Source organism: Callionymus lyra, chromosome 10 (genome assembly GCF_982586985.1).
Source record: "Callionymus lyra chromosome 10, fCalLyr1.hap1.1, whole genome shotgun sequence".
NCBI lineage: Eukaryota > Metazoa > Chordata > Actinopteri > Syngnathiformes > Callionymidae > Callionymus > Callionymus lyra.
In genome coordinates, this window is record NC_141827.1 from 4783307 (window position 1) to 4804921 (window position 21615).

At 41.7% G+C, this 21615-nt stretch overlaps 2 protein-coding genes across 2 annotated transcripts in view; one reads left to right on the top strand and one right to left on the bottom strand.

Moving 5' to 3' along the window:
* The first annotated feature begins 386 nt into the window (after nucleotides 1-386).
* ippk (inositol 1,3,4,5,6-pentakisphosphate 2-kinase) lies at nucleotides 387-17319 on the top strand. The gene is made up of 14 exons (XM_087801666.1): nucleotides 387-580; nucleotides 5258-5317; nucleotides 7109-7204; nucleotides 10181-10247; nucleotides 10903-11021; nucleotides 11123-11212; nucleotides 11277-11335; nucleotides 12552-12624; nucleotides 12677-12829; nucleotides 13884-14004; nucleotides 14068-14203; nucleotides 14272-14374; nucleotides 14927-15018; nucleotides 15083-17319. Exons 1-14 carry the CDS (start codon nucleotides 500-502, stop codon nucleotides 15333-15335), a joined length of 1503 nt encoding a protein of 500 aa, XP_087657792.1. The 5' UTR covers nucleotides 387-499; the 3' UTR covers nucleotides 15336-17319.
* Nucleotide 17320: 1 nt separating this feature from the next.
* cenpp (centromere protein P) overlaps nucleotides 17321-21615 on the bottom strand; it is a 71632-nt gene continuing 67337 nt past the window's right edge. The window contains exons 7-9 of the mRNA XM_087801668.1: nucleotides 18206-18285; nucleotides 17984-18075; nucleotides 17321-17485 (exon numbers count right to left, since the gene is read on the bottom strand). Coding sequence (XP_087657794.1) covers nucleotides 17343-17485; nucleotides 17984-18075; nucleotides 18206-18285 — 315 coding nt within the window. The 3' untranslated portion in view covers nucleotides 17321-17342. The remainder of the gene's footprint in view (nucleotides 17486-17983; nucleotides 18076-18205; nucleotides 18286-21615) is intronic.

A 21615-nucleotide genomic window follows, 5' to 3' on the forward strand; every position in this document is an offset into this window, starting at 1 on the left:
ATGATGATCGGTAAAATTTGTTAAATTATAAATACAAATGAAGTAATAAAAAACGTACAGGTGTATTCCACATCCTGCTGTTGACAAACGTTACGTTCCCTCCATTTCCCACACAAAATAACATTTACGTGATTCGTTGTCTAGCTATATGGAATTATAAATGTTATTACGTTGCTAAATGCTGTTTAACTACATGTAGAATTATAGTGGATTAAATCAAGTGGATGTTCCAAAGTTTAAAAACGTAACAAAGTCACAATAACAAAGGCTTAAATGTAACTTTGAATGCATTCAATTCTAAATGATTTCCTTTGAGTCCGTTTCAGGAGCTTTTATTTTAAAAGCGATGCCGGAAGTGGAGCGTCAATGGGCGGAGCCTCGGCCGGGCATCAGTCCCTCGGTCTCTGCTGGTCCCTCAGAGCCCAGCCTGGTCCCTGAACCACCGGGACGTGTGAGCCGTCGAGTCGCTTCCAGAGCAGCGGGTGAACGAGTCCGAGTGATGGACGTGGCCAACATGGACGAGAAGGACTGGAGGTACCACGGCGAGGGCAACAAGAGCCTGGTGGTCTCGCACGTCCAGGTGAGTCCGAGCTATGCTAACAGAAGTTCCCCTGAAAGACTCAAACTCTCGACACTCGCGCGAAAAGTTCCGTCAAATCTTCTCGTTGTCGTCAGAAAGTTGACAGAAACACTCGGGACTCGGTGGTTTGACAGGAAAGCGAACTGTCAATCAAAGGCTGCGTTTTATTCTTATGCTAACAGTGTTAGCTTAGCCGGCTCCTTGAAACTACTGGCATGTCTCGTCAGGTTCGAACTCTAAATGTGAATTATAGTTATTAAAACACGCGCATATTTCCTGCTAATGTGGGTTTATTTTACTTTTGTTCACGTGGTTCTCTCAAACTTCAGATTAGCTGTTAGCATCCGAGCTAACCCTCATCTTGAGTGTGTGTTCATCGCCTCAACGATCAACTTTCAAACTGGATTTTACTCCTAAAGACCCTGAACCCACCGCGCGTCTGGTGGTGCGTTCACTGACACGCGTGTAGCGGAAAGTCTGGTCTCGGACTCGCCTGTTTTCATTGTGTAATCGACGGGACAGTGAAAGACACGTGTGACGTCACCGGCTGGTTGTTGTGACGTGTTCACATGGATTTCATCTCATAGCCTCGATTTATTTTGCTCCTAAAGGTGACCAGGTGGGTCACCCGGTGACGTCACGGGACTAGATGTTTTTAACATGTATTTATATGATTATAACTTATTCAGGATCTGTTCTTTAAACGTCACGTTCTAACACTAGACATTCATTTAAGTTTTCCAGTCAAACATGGCCTCGAACTCAAGTAACTCCCGAGTGAGAACTCGTGGAAAAACGTTGACATCTTCGGCCGTTTCTCTTGTGAGTCATGAAGTTATCGCCGGTTTAATTTGGTTGAGAAACATTGAGTTTATAAAACCACGCCCCGTTGACCGCGTCACCAAAACTCCTGTGACTTTACAAAAGGTTCGATATTGAGTTTCGTGATGTATTTTAATACAAGAAAAGTCAATCGTCTTGAAATTAGACACGAGTGCGACTCACTGTTGGTTTTATGAATGTTGTGAAGACGAGTCCAAGTGAGAAGTTAAACCATAATCATTAAGTTAAAGATATTTGTCCTCTTTTAAAGTGTACTATGAGACGATCATAAATCCAACCGCGAGGACACGAAACACCTCGAACAAGCCAACAACCCTTCGCTCCTCAAACATCTGGTCTCCAGAAGTCACTCGTCCAGCTGAGACTCTGAGTAGAGCAGCTGAGACTCCTCAAACATCTGGTCACCAGAGGTCACTCATCCAGCTGAGACTCCTCAAACATCTGGTCACCAGAAGTCACTCATCCAGCTGAGACTCTGAGTAGAGCAGCTGAGACTCCTCAAACATCTGATCTCCAGAAGTCACTCTTCCAGCTGTGACTCCTCAAACATCTGATCTCCAGAAGTCACTCGTCCAGCTGTGACTCCTCAAACATCTGATCTCCAGAAGTCACTCTTCCAGCTGTGACTCCTCAAACATCTGGTCACCAGAAGTCACTCGTCCAGCTGTGACTCCTCAAACATCTGGTCACCAGAAGTCACTCGTCCAGCTGTGACTCCTCAAACATCTGGTCACCAGAGGTCACTCGTCCAGCTGAGACTCCTCAAACATCTGGTCACCAGAAGTCACTCGTCCAGCTGAGACTCTGAGTAGAGCAGCTGTGACTCCTCAAACATCTGATCTCCAGAAGTCACTCGTCCAGCTGTGACTCCTCAAACATCTGGTCACCAGAAGTCACTCGTCCAGCTGTGACTCCTCAAACATCTGGTCACCAGAGGTCACTCGTCCAGCTGAGACTCCTCAAACATCTGGTCACCAGAAGTCACTCGTCCAGCTGAGACTCTGAGTAGAGCAGCTGTGACTCCTCAAACATCTGATCTCCAGAGGTCACTCATCCAGCTGAGACTCTGAGTAGAGCAGCTGTGACTCCTCACATGATGGAACGTCCTTGATGAAGATGTTTCCGGACAGATCTGAGATCTGAACTCCTCCAGGCTTTACTCAGACTATTCAATCAAAACCGACCCGAAGAAAGATTTCTTCAGAACAATGATGTCTTATAATTTAGTCTCAAACCTGCATATCTGGGACTGAGTCCAGGGGCCCAGTGACGCTGCAGGGGCCTCATCGTTGACGGTTTTTCAAGAATTAAGGCCGTGACTGGGAAACGACTCGTAACGAATATTAAAGCCAAAATATTTTCTATTATTTATTTTTTTAAATGATTGATCTTGCAAATGTAATCTATATTTATATTATATAATATGTATTTATATTATTATATCATATGTTTTTTATCTTTGACTTGGATTGTGTCATCTTGTACTTACTTACTTAAGAAACTTTGTTCTTGTTCTTATTTTTATTATTATGAATTACCGTCTGTATTGCTATTTGGAAAAACTATTTCAATAAAGTTCTATCTATTTATTTGACATCAAGTTCATTCTTATCCAAATAAATATATCAATCAAAGAAAATGTCATATTTTTGATCGATATTATTCATGTTTGGTGTTTCAGTTTTGTCTTATTTTATAACCTAATAGACTCATCATTTTATCAAATTTAATCTGATTTTCAAACAAAAATCGGCCTTTTTATGGATCAAAACACCTTTATTACATTGAATAGTTTGGGTGTATGTAGGTTTAAGTGAAGGTCAGAACAGTTTCAGTCAAACAAAAGTTGTGTTTTCAGTGACTGCAGGTCTTCACTAACTTGAATCTGGAGTTGAAGAGAAACTTGTTTAGTTTGTGGTTCCGGTGGAAACCTGATCGTTGGTGTGGTCTCGCATGTTTGCATGTCTCGCTCGTGTTGTTCTTCCGGCTTCTTTCATCACAGGTGCAGAAAAAGAAGTCCTGAGAGAATAGCATGTTGATCTGTGTCAGGTGTCGAGTGAAGCGTCTTCTCGTCATTAAAAAAAACGTCTTTGTCGTGGTAGAGATCGTTTCTTCCTCACTTTGTTCTTGTGAAAGAGCGAAAGTTGAAGACAGAAGTTGGGCTGAGCCAGAGAGTTGTGTGTTGCATAACAATGAGTGTGTGGCGTCGGAGTTTGGAGAAATTCTTGCTCAGAGTGATTGACGTTTGTGTTTCTAGCGCTGCAGGTGTTTACACGTGAAACCACTAATAGTTCTTGTCATGAAAGTGATTGATTCTTTTTTTAATCCAATGTTTTTTACTACATGAAAGTGTGGTGTGTACTGGCAAAAATATGATAAGTAAGTGATTATACTTGTGATGCAAGAGGCACCAATATGATATATCGTGATAGTGTCGTAACAAGTATATATGTGTAGTATTGTCCAGTACTTGACTCTGGTGTTGTGATAGTGTAGTAACAAGTATATATGTGTAGTATTGTCCAGTACTTGACTATGGTGTTGTGATAGTGTAGTAACAAGTATATATGTGTAGTATTGTCCAGTACTTGACTCTGGTGTTGTGATAGTGTAGTAACGAGTATATATGTGTAGTATTGTCCAGTACTTGTCTCTGGTGTTGTGATAGTGTAGTAACAAGTATATATGTGTAGTATTGTCCAGTACTTGACTCTGGTGTTGTGATAGTGTAGTAACAAGTATATATGTGTAGTATTATCAAGTACTTGACTCTGGTGTTGTGATAGTTTAGTAACAATTATATATGTGAAGTATTGTCCAGTACTTGACTCTGGTGTTGTGATAGTGTAGTAACAAGTATATATGTGTAGTATTGTCCAGTACTTGACTCTGGTGTTGTAGTATTTACAGACCACATGACTCTTGACGAAGTCGTAACTGCTTTCATTTGTTTTCAAACCAAAATATGAACAAACATCATCTTTGAAAGCTGCTGGACTCACTGTATCCTCTCGTCCTCAGTCATCGCCGGGATCTCATTGTTCCCTTGTGTAATGACTGCTGCCCCACGTAAATTCAAAATAAAAATGTAAAAGTAGAATATTGATACAGTATAGTGGAAAAGGGTATCGCTAGATAGATACTTTATTGATCCCGAAGGAAATAATTATCTTAAGTTTTAATAAACCCAACATCAAACTATGTCGGATATGAAGATGAAAGTATGTAACATAGAACAAGGATTCATAGATGGTTGAATTTCTTCAAACACTTGTTGAAAAGTGACTTTAGATGTTTATCCGTCGACTCAAGAACATCTTGTTCGGATGTAATTCCTTCAATGCAGCATGTTTGTTACTAACCGTTGCTATAGCAACCACAAATATGTGCTTATCTCAGCTTATCAAATGTTTCTAATAAAACGTGAACTCTTTGTTTCCCCTCCTGGCCTGTGGACGTCGACGAGTGTTTCCACTGCTCATGTAACAACAACGTTGAGCTAAACCCAGAAGAATGAAGATCTTTGTTCTTCACGTCTGGACGTTTGCTCGGATATAATATCACCGTCTATGCTCGTGGTTTCCACGGCGACCTGTCCGTCAAGTTGGACTCCTGGCGTATGTCGTGACTCGGGCGGTTTGACCGTTGCGATCGAGACTCGGAGCAGGATCCTCCGGACGTGTCTTCGCGTGCAGGAGTCTCTGTCAACAGGTTCTTTGTTGTCCTCGTGACGAGAGACGTCTGCCTGGACTTGTTTACGCTCGAGGACGCCATGACGTTCTCACGGCTCCTTAATGTCGATGGTCTCATCCTCTGTTTCTTCTTCTCTCGCAGCTCTCCAAAGTCCTGCGTCTGCTCAAGTACCCGGTGGAGGACTCTGAGAACCCTCCTCAGGTAGATATGACTCCTTCACTGCAACACCTGCTATGACTTGTCCTTGAATTGAAACCATGTGTCCTCGTAAAACACTCTTTCACCTCATCCAGCTCGTACTGCTGTGCAGCTGTGGACACAACATATCTCTGTGGTATCACTCCTCTAGACCCCCGTGGTATCACTCCTCTAGACCCCTGTGGTATCACTCTTCTAGACCCCCGTGGTATCACTCCTCTAGACCCCCGTGTTATCACTCTTCTAGACCCCCGTGGTATCACTCTTCTACACCCCCGTGGTATCACTCCTCTAGACCCCCGTGGTATCACTCCTTGAGGCCCCCGTGGTATCACTCCTCTAGACCCCCGCGGTATCACTCTTCTAGACCCCCGCGGTATCACTCCTCTAGACCCGCGCGGTATCACTCCTCTAGACCCCCTTGGTATCACTCCTCTAGACCCCCGTGGTATCACTCCTCTAGACCCCCGTGGTATCACTCCTCTAGACCCCCGCGGTATCACTCCTCTACACCCCCGCGGTATCACTCTTCTAGACCCCCGCGGTATCACTCCTCTAGACCCCCGTGGTAACACTCTTCTAGACCCCCGTGGTATCACTCCTCTAGACCCCCGTGTTATCACTCTTCTAGACCCCCGTGGTATCACTCTTCTAGACCCCCGTGGTATCACTCCTCTAGACCCCCGTGGTATCACTCCTCTAGACCCCCGTGGTATCACTCCTCTAGACCCCCGCGGTATCACTCCTCTACACCCCCGCGGTATCACTCTTCTAGACCCCCGCGGTATCACTCCTCTAGACCCCCGTGGTAACACTCTTCTAGACCCCCGTGTTTTCACTCTTCTAGACCCCCGTGTTTTCACTCTTCTAGAACCCCGTGGTATCACTCCTCATGGTATCACTCCTCTAGACCCCCGCGGTATCACTCCTCTAGACCCCCGTGGTATCACTCTTCTAGACCCCCGTGGTATCACTCTTCTAGACCCCCGTGGTATCACTCTTCTAGGCCCCCGTGGTATCACTCCTCATGGTATCACTCCTCTAGACCCCCGCGGTATCACTCCTCTAGACCCCCGCAGTATCACTCCTCATGGTATCACTCCTCTAGACCCCCGTGGTATCACTCTTCTAGACCCCCGTGGTATCACTCTTCTAGACCCCCGTGGTATCACTCTTCTAGACCCCCGTGGTATCACTCCTCTAGACCCCCGTGGTATCACTCTTCTAGACCCCCGTGGTATCACTCCTCATGGTATCACTCATGGTATCACTCCTCTAGACCCCCGTGGTATCACTCCTCATGGTATCACTCATGGTATCACTCCTCTAGACCCCCGTGGTATCACTCCTCATGGTATCACTCCTCATGGTATCACTCCTCATGGTATCACTCCTCATGGTATCACTCCTCATGGTATCACTCCTCTAGACCCCCGTGGTATCACTCCTCATGGTATCACTCATGGTATCACTCTTCTAGACCCCTGTGGTATCACTCCTCATGGTGTCACTCCTCATGGTATCACTCCTCATGGTATCACTCCTCGAGGCACACTATGGTTTTAAGAATATGATTCTAAAGCACTTCTATGTTAATATTTACTCTGAAGAATCGAGTCAAGAAAGGTTTGAAGGACATTAAATAAAAGATCATTAAGAATAAACACAACATTCTCTCGAAGACGAACCACTGTTTGTTCTGTTTCCTCGTCATGAACGTTCTGCTGTGATGTTGATCCATAAATCAGGATGAAACCGGATGTTTGACGCCTTTGTTGACCTACTGTGTTCCAGACGGCGGAGCAGGCCTTCAGGCAGATCCAGAACATTGTTGACTTCAGCTCCAACGTGATGAGCAGCCTGTTGGGAGACAAGTTCACACACAGCGGAGTACGACACAACACAACCATTGCTACTACACAACGACACAACACAACCATTGCTACTACACAACGACACAACACAACCATTGCTACTACACAACGACACAACACAACCATTGCTACTACACAACGACACAACACAACCATTGCTACTACACAACGACACAACACAACCATTGCTACTACACAACGACACAACACAACCATTGCTACTACACAACGACACAACACAACCATTGCTACTACACAACGACACAACACAACCATTGCTACTACACAACGACACAACACAACCATTGCTACTACACAACGACACAACACAACCATTGCTACTACACAACGACACAACACAACCATTGCTACTACACAACGACACAACACAACCATTGCTACTACACAACGACACAACACAACCATTGCTACTACACAACGACACAACACAACCATTGCTACTACACAACGACACAACACAATCATTGCTACTACACAACGACACAACACAACCATTGCTACTACACAACGACACAACACAATCATTGCTACTACACAACGACACAACACAATCATTGCTACGACACAACACAATCATTGCTACTACACAACGACACAACACGTGACACTTATTTCTACTACACAACGACACACAACACAATCATTACTACTAAACAACGACACGTAACACAATCATTGCTACTACACAACAACACGTAACACAATCATTGCTACTACACAACGTCACGTAACGCAACACAATCATTGCTACTACACAACGATACAACATGACACACTCGGTCATAAATACACAACGACACGTAACACAACACAATCATTATCATCACAACACCAGAGTCAAGTACTGGACAATACTACACATATATACTTGTTACTACACTATCACAACACCAGAGTCAAGTACTGGACAATACTACACATATATACTTGTTTCTACACTATCACAACACCAGAGTCAAGTACTGGACAATACTACACATATATACTTGTTACTACACTATCACAACACCAGAGTCAAGTACTGGACAATACTACACATATATACTTCTTACTACACTATCACAACACCAGAGTCAAGTACTGGACAATACTACACATATATACTTGTTACTACACTATCACAACACCAGAGTCGAGTACTGGACAATACTACACATATATACTTGTTACTACACTATCACTATATATCGTATCGTTGACTCTGTATCGTGATACATTATATAAACTTATTCTTGACGATACACAGCCCTACTAGTACTATTACCTCCAATACTATAATACTACTATACTACTATGATGAGCACTTAAACGTTGAAACGATGTTGTCGTATATTCGTGAAAACTACTTTCAGCTTCACACTGTTGCCTGAAGAAATGTAGTTAAATAGTCCTAAAGTTCTCCCGAAGAAACTTAAATAGTCCTAAAGTTCTGCTGAAGGAACATACTATAGTTAAATAGTCCTAAAGTTCTGCTGAAGGAACGTAGTTAAATAGTCCTAAAGTTCTGCTAAAGAAACTCAAATAGCCCTAAAGTTCTGCCGAAGAAACTTAAATAGTCCTAAAGTTCTGCCAAAGAAACTTAAATAGTCCTAAAGTTCTGCTGAAGGAACGTAGTTAAATAGTCCTAAAGTTCTGCTGAAGGAATGTAGTTAAATAGTCCTAAAGTTCTGCTAAAGAAACTCAAATAGCCCTAAAGTTCTGCTAAAGAAACTCAAATAGCCCTAAAGTTCTGCTGAAGAAACTTAAATAGTCCTAAAGTTCTGCTGAAGAAACTCGAATAGTCCTAAAGTTCTGCTGAAGAAACTCAAATAGTCCTAAAGTTCTGCTGAAGAAACTTGAATACTCCTAAAGTTCTGCTGAATAAACGTAGTTAAATAGTCCTAAAGTTCTGCTGAAGAAACTCAAATAGTCCTAAAGTTCTGCTGAAGAAACTCAAATAGTCCTAAAGTTCTGCTGAAGAAACTCAAATCGTCCTAAAGTTCTGCTGAAGAAACTTAAATAGTCCTAAAGTTCTGCTGAAGAAACTCAAATAGTCCTAAAGTTCTGCTGAAGAAACTCAAATAGTCCTAAAGTTCTGCTGAAGAAACTCAAATAGTCCTAAAGTTCTGCTGAAGAAACTCGAATACTCCTAAAGTTCTGCTGAAGAAACGTAGTTAAATAGTCCTAAAGTTCTGCTGAAGAAACTCAAATAGTCCTAAAGTTCTGCTGAAGAAACTCGAATACTCCTAAAGTTCTGCTGAAGAAACTCAAATAGTCCTAAAGTTCTGCTGAAGAAACTCGAATACTCCTAAAGTTCTGCTGAAGAAACTGAAATAGTCCTAAAGTTCTGCTGAAGAAACTCAAATAGTCCTAAAGTTCTGCTGAAGAAACTCAAATAGTCCTAAAGTTCTGCTGAAGAAACTTGAATACTCCTAAAGTTCTGCTGAAGAAACGTAGTTAAATAGTCCTAAAGTTCTGCTGAAGAAACTCAAATAGTCCTAAAGTTCTGCTGAAGAAACTCGAATACTCCTAAAGTTCTGCTGAAGAAACTCAAATAGTCCTAAAGTTCTGCTGAAGAAACTCAAATAGTCCTAAAGTTCTGCTGAATAAACTCAAATAGTCCTAAAGTTCTGCTGAAGAACACGTCGAGTCACTTCATCTCAGCAGGAACCTTCGATCTTCACCTGAGTGAGAGACGATCAAACCTGTCAGGTGTGTTGACGTCTCCACCGTGACTCGCATCCGGAAGAATGTCCGGCAGCAGAAATAATCCCAGTTGATCCCAGAGTCAGACGCCAACAAACAAGTTTATCCATCAATCTTCTGACTGATGACACGAAGTGACAGTCGTTCGCTTTCTCTCCTCCTCTGACCTCCGACCCCGGGGCTACATGACCTCAACATTCGCTTCAGTAACCGAGCGATCACGAGTGTGATGATGTAACTCTTCCTCACAACGAGGGAATATGTTTGAAACGATGTTTCTCTGCAGGAAGTCGTCAGATTGTCACTGGAGTTTGTGCGACAGCTGTCAATCAAAGTTCAACATCAGAGACCTGGTGAGATGGAAAATATTTATGTTCTTGAGTCGTTTGATAACTGGATCAAACTGGACTTATTGTTGCTAACGGTGTGTCTCTTTGTGTATATGTTTGTGTCTCGTGTGTGTGTGTGTGTGTATATATATGTTTGTGTCTTTGTGTGTGTACATGTTTGTGTCTCTGTGTCTGTCTGTGTGTGTTTGTGTGTATATGTTTGTGTCTCTCTTGTGTGTGTGTGTGTGTGTGTATATGTTTGTGTCTCGTGTGTGTGTGTGTGTCTCTCTCTCTCTGTGTGTGTATATATGTTTGTGTCTCTCTTGTCTGTGTGTGTGTGTATATGTTTGTGTCTCTCTTGTGTGTGTGTGTGTATGTTTGTCTGTGTGTGTGTGTGTGTGTGTCGCTCTGTGTGTGTGTGTCTCTCTCTCTGTGTGTGTGTGTGTGTGTTGCTCTCTCTCTGTGTGTGTGTGTCTATGTTTGTGTCGCTCTCTGTCTGTGTGTGTGTGTCTATGTTTGTGTCTCTCCCTGTTTGTGTCGCTCTGTGTGTGTGTGTGTGTGTGTGTCTCTCTCTGTGTGTGTGTGTGTGTGTGTCTCTCTCTGTGTGTGTGTGTGTGTGTGTGTGTGTGTCTCTCTGTGTGTGTGTGTGTGTGTGTGTGTGTCTCTCTGTGTGTGTCAGCCTGGCGATGTGACAAAGTGATGGACATCTACAGCGGCTGTGCTCTGTGTTTACCAAACCTCACGTCTCCTGCCCTTCACCTGCCCACACACACACCTCCGCTTTGTATTGAGATCAAGGTGAGCGCACACACACACACACACACACACACACACTCACACACACGGATCACTTCACTAAGTCCTCAGTGAACGACACACTCTTGTGATCCATGTTTCAGCCCAAGTGTGGCTTCCTTCCGTCCTCCAAACACGTGAGCAGAGACGTCAAGACCAAAGTGTGTCGCTTCTGCATGCACCAGCACTACAAGGTACGCACACCTGCAGGAGGGGGCGTGGCCTCTACTCTCATCTTCCTCTCCTCCTCCTCAACAGGTGACCAACGGGAAGTGGAAGAGACGCAGTTACTACTGTCCTCTGGATCTGTTCTCAGGGTTTGTTCTTTAAATCACTTTCATGCTTCACTTCAGGTGGAAATATGTGGAACATCTGACTGATGTTTACAGGAGTGAAGAGTTAACACTAGGATCTGGTGACGCAATATGTATCACGATACAGTCAAGATATAGTAATAGTGTAGTAACAAGTATATATGTGTAGTATTGTCCAGTACTTGACTCTGGTGTTGTGATAGTGTAGTAACAAGTATATATGTGTAGTATTGTCCAGTACTTGACTCTGGTGTTGTGATAGTGTAGTAACAAGTATATATGTGTAGTATTGTCCATTACTTGACTCTGGTGTTGTGATAGTGTAGTAACAAGTATATATGTGTAGTATTGTCCAGTACTTGACTCTGGTGTTGTGATAGTGTAGTAACAAGTATATATGTGTAGTATTGTCCAGTACTTGACTCTGGTGTTATGATAGTGTAGTAACAAGTATATATGTGTAGTATTGTCCAGTACTTGACTGTGGTGTTGGGATACTGTAGTAACAAGTATATATGTGTAGTATTGTCCAGTACTTGACTCTGGTGTTGTGATAGTGTAGTAACAAGTATATATGTGTAGTATTGTCCAGTACTTGACTCTGGTGTTGTGATAGTGTAGTAACAAGTATATATGTGTAGTATTGTCCAGTACTTGATTCTGGTGTTGTGATAGTGTAGTAACAAGTATATATGTGTAGTATTGTCCAGTACTTGACTCTGGTGTTGTGATAGTGTAGTAACAAGTATATATGTGTAGTATTGTCCAGTACTTGACTCTGGTGTTGTGATAGTGTAGTAACAAGTATATATGTGTAGTATTGTCCAGTACTTGACTCTGGTGTTGTGATAGTGTAGTAACAAGTATATATGTGTAGTATTACAGATGTTTACAGATTACATGACTTTGGACATATTATGGTTTCAAAGCTTTAAAAGCTACTGGAGTCATTGTATCCTCTCGTCCTCAGTCTTTGTCAGGTTTAATAGGTGCAGAGGACTTTATGACTGCTGCCATCTAGTGGATGGAAGTTTATTTGCAACACAAAAATAAACAAACACAGTTGATTGTAATAAAAAATGTAATAACGAACTGTTGAATATTGAAACAGTATCGTGAGTAAAATATTGTGATATTGAAGTAGTTTTACTCCTGGTCTTCACTCACTTGACCATGAATCTGGTCTGGGCTCCTCTGACGGACGGACTCATGTGTGCAGGAACAGGCAGAGGATGCAGTTCGCCATCAGGCAGCTGGTAGAAGAACCTCAGAACAACTTCAAGATCTTCAAGGTGAGGGCGGCGAGCGAGAGGCGTGAGGCGTGACTGACGGCTGTGTTTCCAGGGCGGTCAGTGCATCTACAGCAGCAAAGAAGGCAGTGAAGACCCTTCGGACTTGAACTCGCTGCTGCACAGCCTCAGACCGTACTTCCTGCGCGGCAACAACCGCATCAACAGTCACATGACCAACAAGGCTGTTCTCAACGACCTCATCCAGGTGAAGACTTGTCACTTCCAGGAGAACGACTCCGTGACTCGGTGACCCAGTTGCACCGGAATCATTGCGTAATATTTGTGCGTACAAATCCTATAGAGGCCTGGTAACCATGGCAACCTCTCTGATGCGTTCACTAGCATCAGTGGCGTATTAACACTCGGTGACGAGCAGAACAAACATGAAATATAAATATACTTGTATGAAGTATTAAAGAATATCAGAAGGTTAAAGGTTAGGGTTTAAAATGTTTTGAATCGTTTCTTTATTAAAACTAAATAAACTAATAAAACTAAATTGTAAATGTTTTTAAATTCAAGATAAAATTGTGTATTTATTACAACATTTTATTGAATTCGCCTGATAAGAATAAAAACATATTGACTTTAGAAAATGTATTTTTGAGTGATTTGGAAAAGAATATAAAACTGTCCATAATATATATATATATATATATATATATATTGAAAACCTTCACATTTTTTAAACCAATTATTAAAAGAACAATTTAAATTATATTGGAAATTATCAAATAATCCTTAATCCTTTAAATATAAAACCTTTGAATTCAACTTATAAATAAATATTTTGATGCTTAAAAATGCCCAAAAAAACAGTTTTCATTCATTTTTTCCCCACTTAATCCCTTATGTGGCCTGTAGGGGGGGCTCGAGTCTATCCCTGAATCTTTGGGTGAGAGGCGGGGGACACCCTGGACAGCACACCAGTCTGTCTCAGGACACACACCCTTTCACACACACACTCATACCTACAGACAATTACCCCCAAATTCTCAATCAACCTCTGTATGTTTTTGGACTGTGGGAGGAAACCAGAGTTCCCGGAGTAAACCCACACAACACACAGTAGAACATACAAACTACGCACAGAAAGGTCAAAGTTGACTCACTCCTGACCTGGAAGAGAACCAGCAACCTTCTCGCTGTGAGGTGATAGAATGTTGAAACTTTGGTTCAGTGGTTCTGACTCTGAGGTTCTTCCGTACTTGAGTCGGAACCACAGGTTCTGCTCCAGGTTGACCCGGATGTGTTCGCAGGTTCTGGTCAAAGCGCTGCTGAACGTGGGCGGAGGGGGCGGAGTCCTGGTGACGGACAGGCGCGGCGAAGGAAGAAGCTTCTGCGAGGCGAGTCTCTTCAACAAGGAGAGGATCAGACACGGTGAGTGGCGCAGATGAACCGGGTCAAAGCGGTTCTGGACCTGAGCGGGTCATGTGTCTGCAGGTTCTCAGGGTCTCCCCAGCGACAGCGTCCTGTCCAGGATCCTCCAGACGCAGATGCTGGACACGCTGGACATCGAAGGTCTTCATCCTCTGTACTGTCGAGTAGAGCGCCACCTGCAGGAATGCCCCAAAGACAGGTTCGGAACCCGGACCCGGCAGAGCCCGCACCGATGCTGACCCCTGACCTCTTGTCTCCCCGGCTCAGGTCTCGCCTGCAGATTGACGGGCCGTACGACGAGGCGTTTCTGGAGAAGCTGCAGAAATGTCCGTCGGACGACGACGGCTCCGTGGAGTTCGCTGTTGCCAAGGTAACCAAGACGACGTCACTGATTGGTTGATGTTTAGAAACTAGTTTGTTTACAAATATGAAAGTTCTTGTTAAATGTACGTATATAATTGAAAAAAAGAACAGGGTTTGATATTGTTATTCCAATAAATATAAAATGTTATTTTTATAAATTAATATTTTTAAATTCAATATAGTTGCAAAAATCAAAAGCATGGATTTGTATATTAAATATAAAAAGCCTAAAATTAAAATAATATTGAATACAATATAACATTCAGAGTAGATGCATTAATTTCTTTACATTTTAAATGAATTTGTACAATAAACTATTTGTAATTAATTTATTAAATTCATCCATAAAATTAAAATAAATAAATAAAAAAATTAAAAGTTTAAGCTTTGACATAATTTATATTGAAAAAAAAAGTATAATATTGAGTATTAATATATTAATAATATATAATAATAATTGAATAGAAATAATAAACTGAATATTTTCTGATGTAACTTATAAACTTCTGTATTAAAATAGTTTTAAAGACGACGTTGAACATCAACTGTGTCTCTGCAGGTCCATCAGTACCGTGTTGCCATGACGGCGAAGGACTGCTCCATCATGGTGGCTCTGGTGCCGACCAGTGAGGACGAGGACGACGAAGAACCGTGAGAACACCTGCAGTACACCATGTTGTCCGCTGGGCGGCGCCTCACGCTCGTGTCTCCTCAGACTCTCCACTCAGCGGCGCCTCCGGGACCTGGTCTTCTCCAGACCCCCGGCCTTCTCCTGCTCCGTCTCCATCCTGGACCTGGACCCCAAGCCCTTCGAGAGCGTCCCCCTGCAGCTGCGCCTGGACCAGAAGATCGTCTCCTGCTACCTGAAGAGCGCCGCCGCCTTGCCCAAGGGCTCGCTGACGCCGCTGCCCGGCATCTTCGGCGCCACCGAGCGAGACGAGTGCACGCTGCTGTTCCACCCGGTCTGACCCCCCCGCCCCCCCAGGAGCTGGGACCCGGGTCACCGCAGGACGTGACATCACGGACTCTAGCGCTTTAGTGTTGCCGTGGCGACGGCGTGGAGTTCCTGTCGGGAGGCCAACCTCGAGTTGGCTTTGGATCCACTTCCTGTCTGGATCCACGGGGTTGCCTGGCGACCGTTGCTAACCCTGTGGAAGCGTTGCCGTGGCGACGGCGCTAACGGGGAAGTGCCAAGAAAAGTGGAGGCGAGGTACTAATGATGTCATTTCCTGAATGTAGAGCGGAACCTGTGGGAGGTTCTGCTGAGTCGGAGGAACTTTATCGATACCTCGAGACCTAGTTTACTACCCATAATCCATTGCTCTAGTTTAACAATGGAGGCCACATGTCGGGGGGGCTCCGTCTGAACCCCGGTTTTTGGTGATGGTGTGTGTGTGTGTGTGTGCGTGTGTGTGTCGAGCAAGAACGTGAGTGAGAATCTTCAGAGGTCAAATATTTTATTTCAAGGTCACGGGTCGGCGTCACCTGACCAGGTCACATGACTCCATTAGTTCGTCACGATGATGTAAAACAATCATGAGTTTAATCCTGTGAAGCTGTTTAATCCAGATTAGAAGTTGAGACGGATCTTAAACACCAGCGACTTTAAAACTTTGTTTTGGTTCGACACGCGCTGGATTTCTGGGTCGCGCAGGTGATTATTCTGGGATGGCGGTCGAGCCACTGACCACTGCAGAAATCTCTTCCACACAGTCGTTGAGAAGATTTTGATTTGAGTTTCAAAGAGAAGGTTTTGAGCTGCAGCTGTTTGTGCCAAAAGTGGCTTTTTTGTGTTTGTGCGCGAACCTCGTGTTCTGGTCCGAGGCGCCGGTGAACAGAACCGCGTCAGAACCGCGTCAGAACCTCAAACTGCTCCCCGTAAATCAAGAGACGGCGCGTCGGGAGGTTCCGGAGAACGTGGCTCGTCTTGATGACATCATCGTTCTCTGGAAGCTTGGACTGAGAAACTGGAAGCACTTGACCTTGACCTTGACCTTGTGTCGCCGCGACTGAACGGGTCTGTCAGAACCCTGTGTCCCCGGACTGTCAATCAAGTTTTAGTATCATATAATTCAACTCGTCACAAGTATGACCTATGACCTCGTCACGGATCATAATCCAAGAGAAACTCATTGATATTTTGAATATTCATCGGAAATATATATTTTTATAAAAAGAAAAGCAAAAATGTTTATTTGATACAAATTTAAAAGAGTAAACGACTTATTCCCTGATACTGGATATAAAACACGTTTTTATTGTCATTTAAAAGTAATTCTTCTCACGTACGAGTTACAGTGACGTCATCAAAACGCATCAGGTAGCGCTCACGACTTTAAAGGAAAGAAACGGCTCCCCCTGTGGTGTAAAGATGAATTGCAACGTGAGTCCACGTCTCAAGATGATTTAATTATTTACTTTAATGTTTTAATGGATGAAACTGAACTAGTGTTAAAAATATATTAGATTAAAATCTGTTAAAAGCACAAAACGTTTTCAATTCATAATCCCCTCCTGACTTGTAGCTGCAGTACAGCTTGACACCGCCAGAGGGAGCTGTTTCTTGAGCCTGGAACTCAAGGTTCTGACAGACCAGTCACAGGAGGTTCAGGACTCACCTGAGCAGCAGGGGCTGATGGGAGGAGCAGGTCTGGACGAGGTGTTCGACCTACTTGACTACAGGGAGAAGAAACGCGACATTAAAAATGGCTTCAACATAATTGAATATATTTTTTAAAGTTTCACTTCAGCACTTAAAGTCCAGACCTTGCTCCCTGGCGCCCCCTGCTGCCGCGGCAGAAGCGTCACCAGTCCAGAGACTCACCTGTGTGTGTAAATAGAAGATATCGGAAGATACAAAACAATTTGTATTTAAAGTATTTATTTTTATAGACTTTGACCACGAGCTCTGCTGTCACATCTTTATACCAATAAACGTTTTCTATGAGGGACCCTCTCTGCCTGATCTTTGACCCTCAGCCCCGGACCTCTGGTTCTGGTGCAGGACCCAGAGCTCTGATGATGGACTCCAGCGCCGCCTCTGGACCCAGAAGCCTCAGCAGACTCGTGAAGGCCTCAGCGGCGCCCTCTGCGGCCAGAGAGGGGAACAGCTGGAGCGCTGTGATCAGATTATTAATATTGATTCAACAAAACAAGTATAAATTGTACTTAAGATCCTTTGAACATTTATTTTACATCAATTTTATTTTAACAGAAAGACATTGAGTTCATCGTTTACCAGTTAAAATAAATTATAAGTTAATATATTGCTTTATTAAACATACAGTTTGTAAATATATATCTATATCTATAGATATATATAACTATATAGATATATATCTAGATATATAACTATATAGATATATATATAACTATATATATATATAACTATATATAGTTATATATATATAAATATAGTTATATATATAGTTATATAAGATTTGTTATACTTGATTTATATAACAAGACGTACAAGTACACAATACTGAAGAGGGCGGAGTTAAGTATATTAATTTAAAGGTATTTATTTAAAGAAATCCTACAAGTGGATGTTTTCTAAGAACACGTTTAAATGAAATATATTTGATATTATTCTGAACCGAGAGGATCATCTCACCTTCCTCTGAGATCTTTGTTAGCAGGTCCAGCTTCGGGACGACGACCCCGTCTGCAGAAACCTCCACTGACCAGTGAACGAACCACACACAGCTGCACACACGCACGCACGCACGCACGCACACACACACACACACACACACACACGTACACGTACACACACACGTACACACATGTGGTGAGAAGGCGGAAAGAACAGGTGCAGAGATCTGGTCCTGCTCACCTGGACAGCTGGGGGGGCTTCAGGGTCATGACCTCTGACATGCTGCCTTCTGGGAGAGAAACGACGGACGGAAATTCCTCCTGAAAGATTCATGGAGCGACTTTAAAAAACAGATTATTTTTACAAAACTGTATCAACTTTTGCTTTAAAATAACATTTTATTTTTTAACGGTTGCCAAGCAACGAAATTTCGTTGCCAGTTTCACTGTGTTTTCTGTGCAGTGACAATAAAAGAAAGTTTAAAGTCTATTTTATCAGTTATTTTATGGTTTATATTTAAATACGTTGTACATACATTTTTCATTTTACAATAAAAAACAACAATTACAATTTTTGCCAAAGAAGTCAAAGACAAAACAATGAACTCCTGCAAGATCCCGATGATAACTGAGGACGAGAGGATACAGTGAGTCCAGCAGCTTTTAAAGCTGATGTTTGTTCATATTTTGGTTTGAAAACAAATGAAAGCAGTTACGACTTTGTCAAGAGTCATGTGGTCTGTAAATACTACAACACCAGAGTCAAGTACTGGACAATACTACACATATATACTTGTTACTACACTATCACAACACCAGAGTCAAGTACTGGTCAATACTACACATATATACTTGTTACTACACTATCACAACACTAGAGTCAAGTACTCGACAATACTACACATATACTTGTTACTACACTATCACAACACTAGAGTCAAGTACTGGACAATGATACACATATATACTTGTTACTACACTATCACAACACTAGAGTCAAGTACTGGACTATACTACACATATATACTTGTTACTACACTATCATAACACTAGAGTCAAGTACTGGACAATACTACACATATACTTGTTACTATACTATCACAACACCAGAGTCAAGTACTGGACAATACTACACATATATACTTGTTACTACAATATCACAACACTAGAGTCAAGTACTGGACAATACTACACATATATACGTGTTACTACAATATCACAACACCAGAGTCAAGTACTGGACAATACTACACATATATACGTGTTACTACACTATCACAACACCAGAGTCAAGTACTTGACAATACTACACATATATACTTGTTACTACACTATCACAACACTAGAGTCAAGTACTGGACAATACTACACATATACTTGTTACTACACTATCACAACACTAGAGTCATGTACTGGACAATACTAGACAGATATACTTGTTACTACACTATCACAGCACCAGAGTCAAGTACTGGACAATACTACACATATATACTTGTTACTACACTATCACAACACTAGTCAAGTACTGGACAATACTACACATATATACTTGTTACTACACTATCACAACACTAGTCAAGTACTGGACAATACTACACATATATACTTGTTACTACACTATCACAACACTAGAGTCGAGTACTGGACACTACTACACATACATACTTGTTACTACACTATCACAACACTAGTCAAGTACTGGACAATACTACACATATATACTTGTTACTACACTATCACAACACTAGTCAAGTACTGGACAATACTACACATATACTTGTTAGTACACTATCACAACACTAGAGTCAAGTACTGGACAATACTACACATATATACTTGTTACTACACTATCACAACACCAGAGTCAAGTACTGGACAATACTACACATATATACTTGTTACTACACTATCACAACACCAGAGTCAAGTACTCGACAATACTACACATATACTTGTTACTACACTATCACAACACTACAGTCAAGTACTGGACAATACTACACATATATACTTGTTACTACACTATCACAACACTAGAGTCAAGTACTGGACAATGATACACATATATACTTGTTACTACACTATCACAACACTAGAGTCAAGTACTGGACTATACTACACATATATACTTGTTACTACACTATCATAACACTAGAGTCAAGTACTGGACAATACTACACATATACTTGTTACTATACTATCACAACACCAGAGTCAAGTACTGGACAATACTACACATATATACTTGTTACTACAATATCACAACACTAGAGTCAAGTACTGGACAATACTACACATATATACGTGTTACTACAATATCACAACACCAGAGTCAAGTACTGGACAATACTACACATATATACGTGTTACTACACTATCACAACACCAGAGTCAAGTACTTGACAATACTACACATATATACTTGTTACTACACTATCACAACACTAGAGTCAAGTACTGGACAGTACTACACATATATACTTGTTACTACACTATCACAACACTAGAGTCAAGTACTGGACAATACTACACATATACTTGTTACTACACTATCACAACACTAGAGTCATGTACTGGACAATACTACACAGATATACTTGTTACTACACTATCACAGCACCAGAGTCAAGTACTGGACAATACTACACATATATACTTGTTACTACACTATCACAACACTAGTCAAGTACTGGACAATACTACACATATATACTTGTTACTACACTATCACAACACTAGTCAAGTACTGGACAATACTACACATATATACTTGTTACTACACTATCACAACACTAGAGTCAAGTACTGGACACTACTACACATATATACTTGTTACTACACTATCACAACACTAGTCAAGTACTGGACAATACTACACATATATACTTGTTACTACACTATCACAACACTAGTCAAGTACTGGACAATACTACACATATATACTTGTTACTACACTATCACAACACTAGTCAAGTACTGGACAATACTACACATATATACTTGTTACTACACTATCACAACACCAGAGTCAAGTACTGGACAATACTACACATATATACTTGTTACTACACTATCACAACACTAGAGTCAAGTACTGGACAATACTACACATATATACTTGTTACTACACTATCACAACACCAGAGTCAAGTACTCGACAATACTACACATATATACTTGTTACTACACTATCACAACACCAGAGTCAAGTACTCGACAATACTACACATATACTTGTTACTACACTATCACAACACTAGAGTCAAGTACTGGACAATACTACACATATATACTTGTTACTACACTATCACAACACTAGAGTCAAGTACTGGACAATACTACACATATATACTTGTTACTACACTATCACAACACTAGAGTCAAGTACTGGACAATACTACACATATATACTTGTTACTACACTATCATAACACTAGAGTCAAGTACTGGACAATACTACACATATACTTGTTACTATACTATCACAACACCAGAGTCAAGTACTGGACAATACTACACATATATACTTGTTACTACACTATCACAACACTAGTCAAGTACTGGACAATACTACACATATATACTTGTTACTACACTATCACAACACCAGAGTCAAGTACTGGACAATACTACACATATATACTTGTT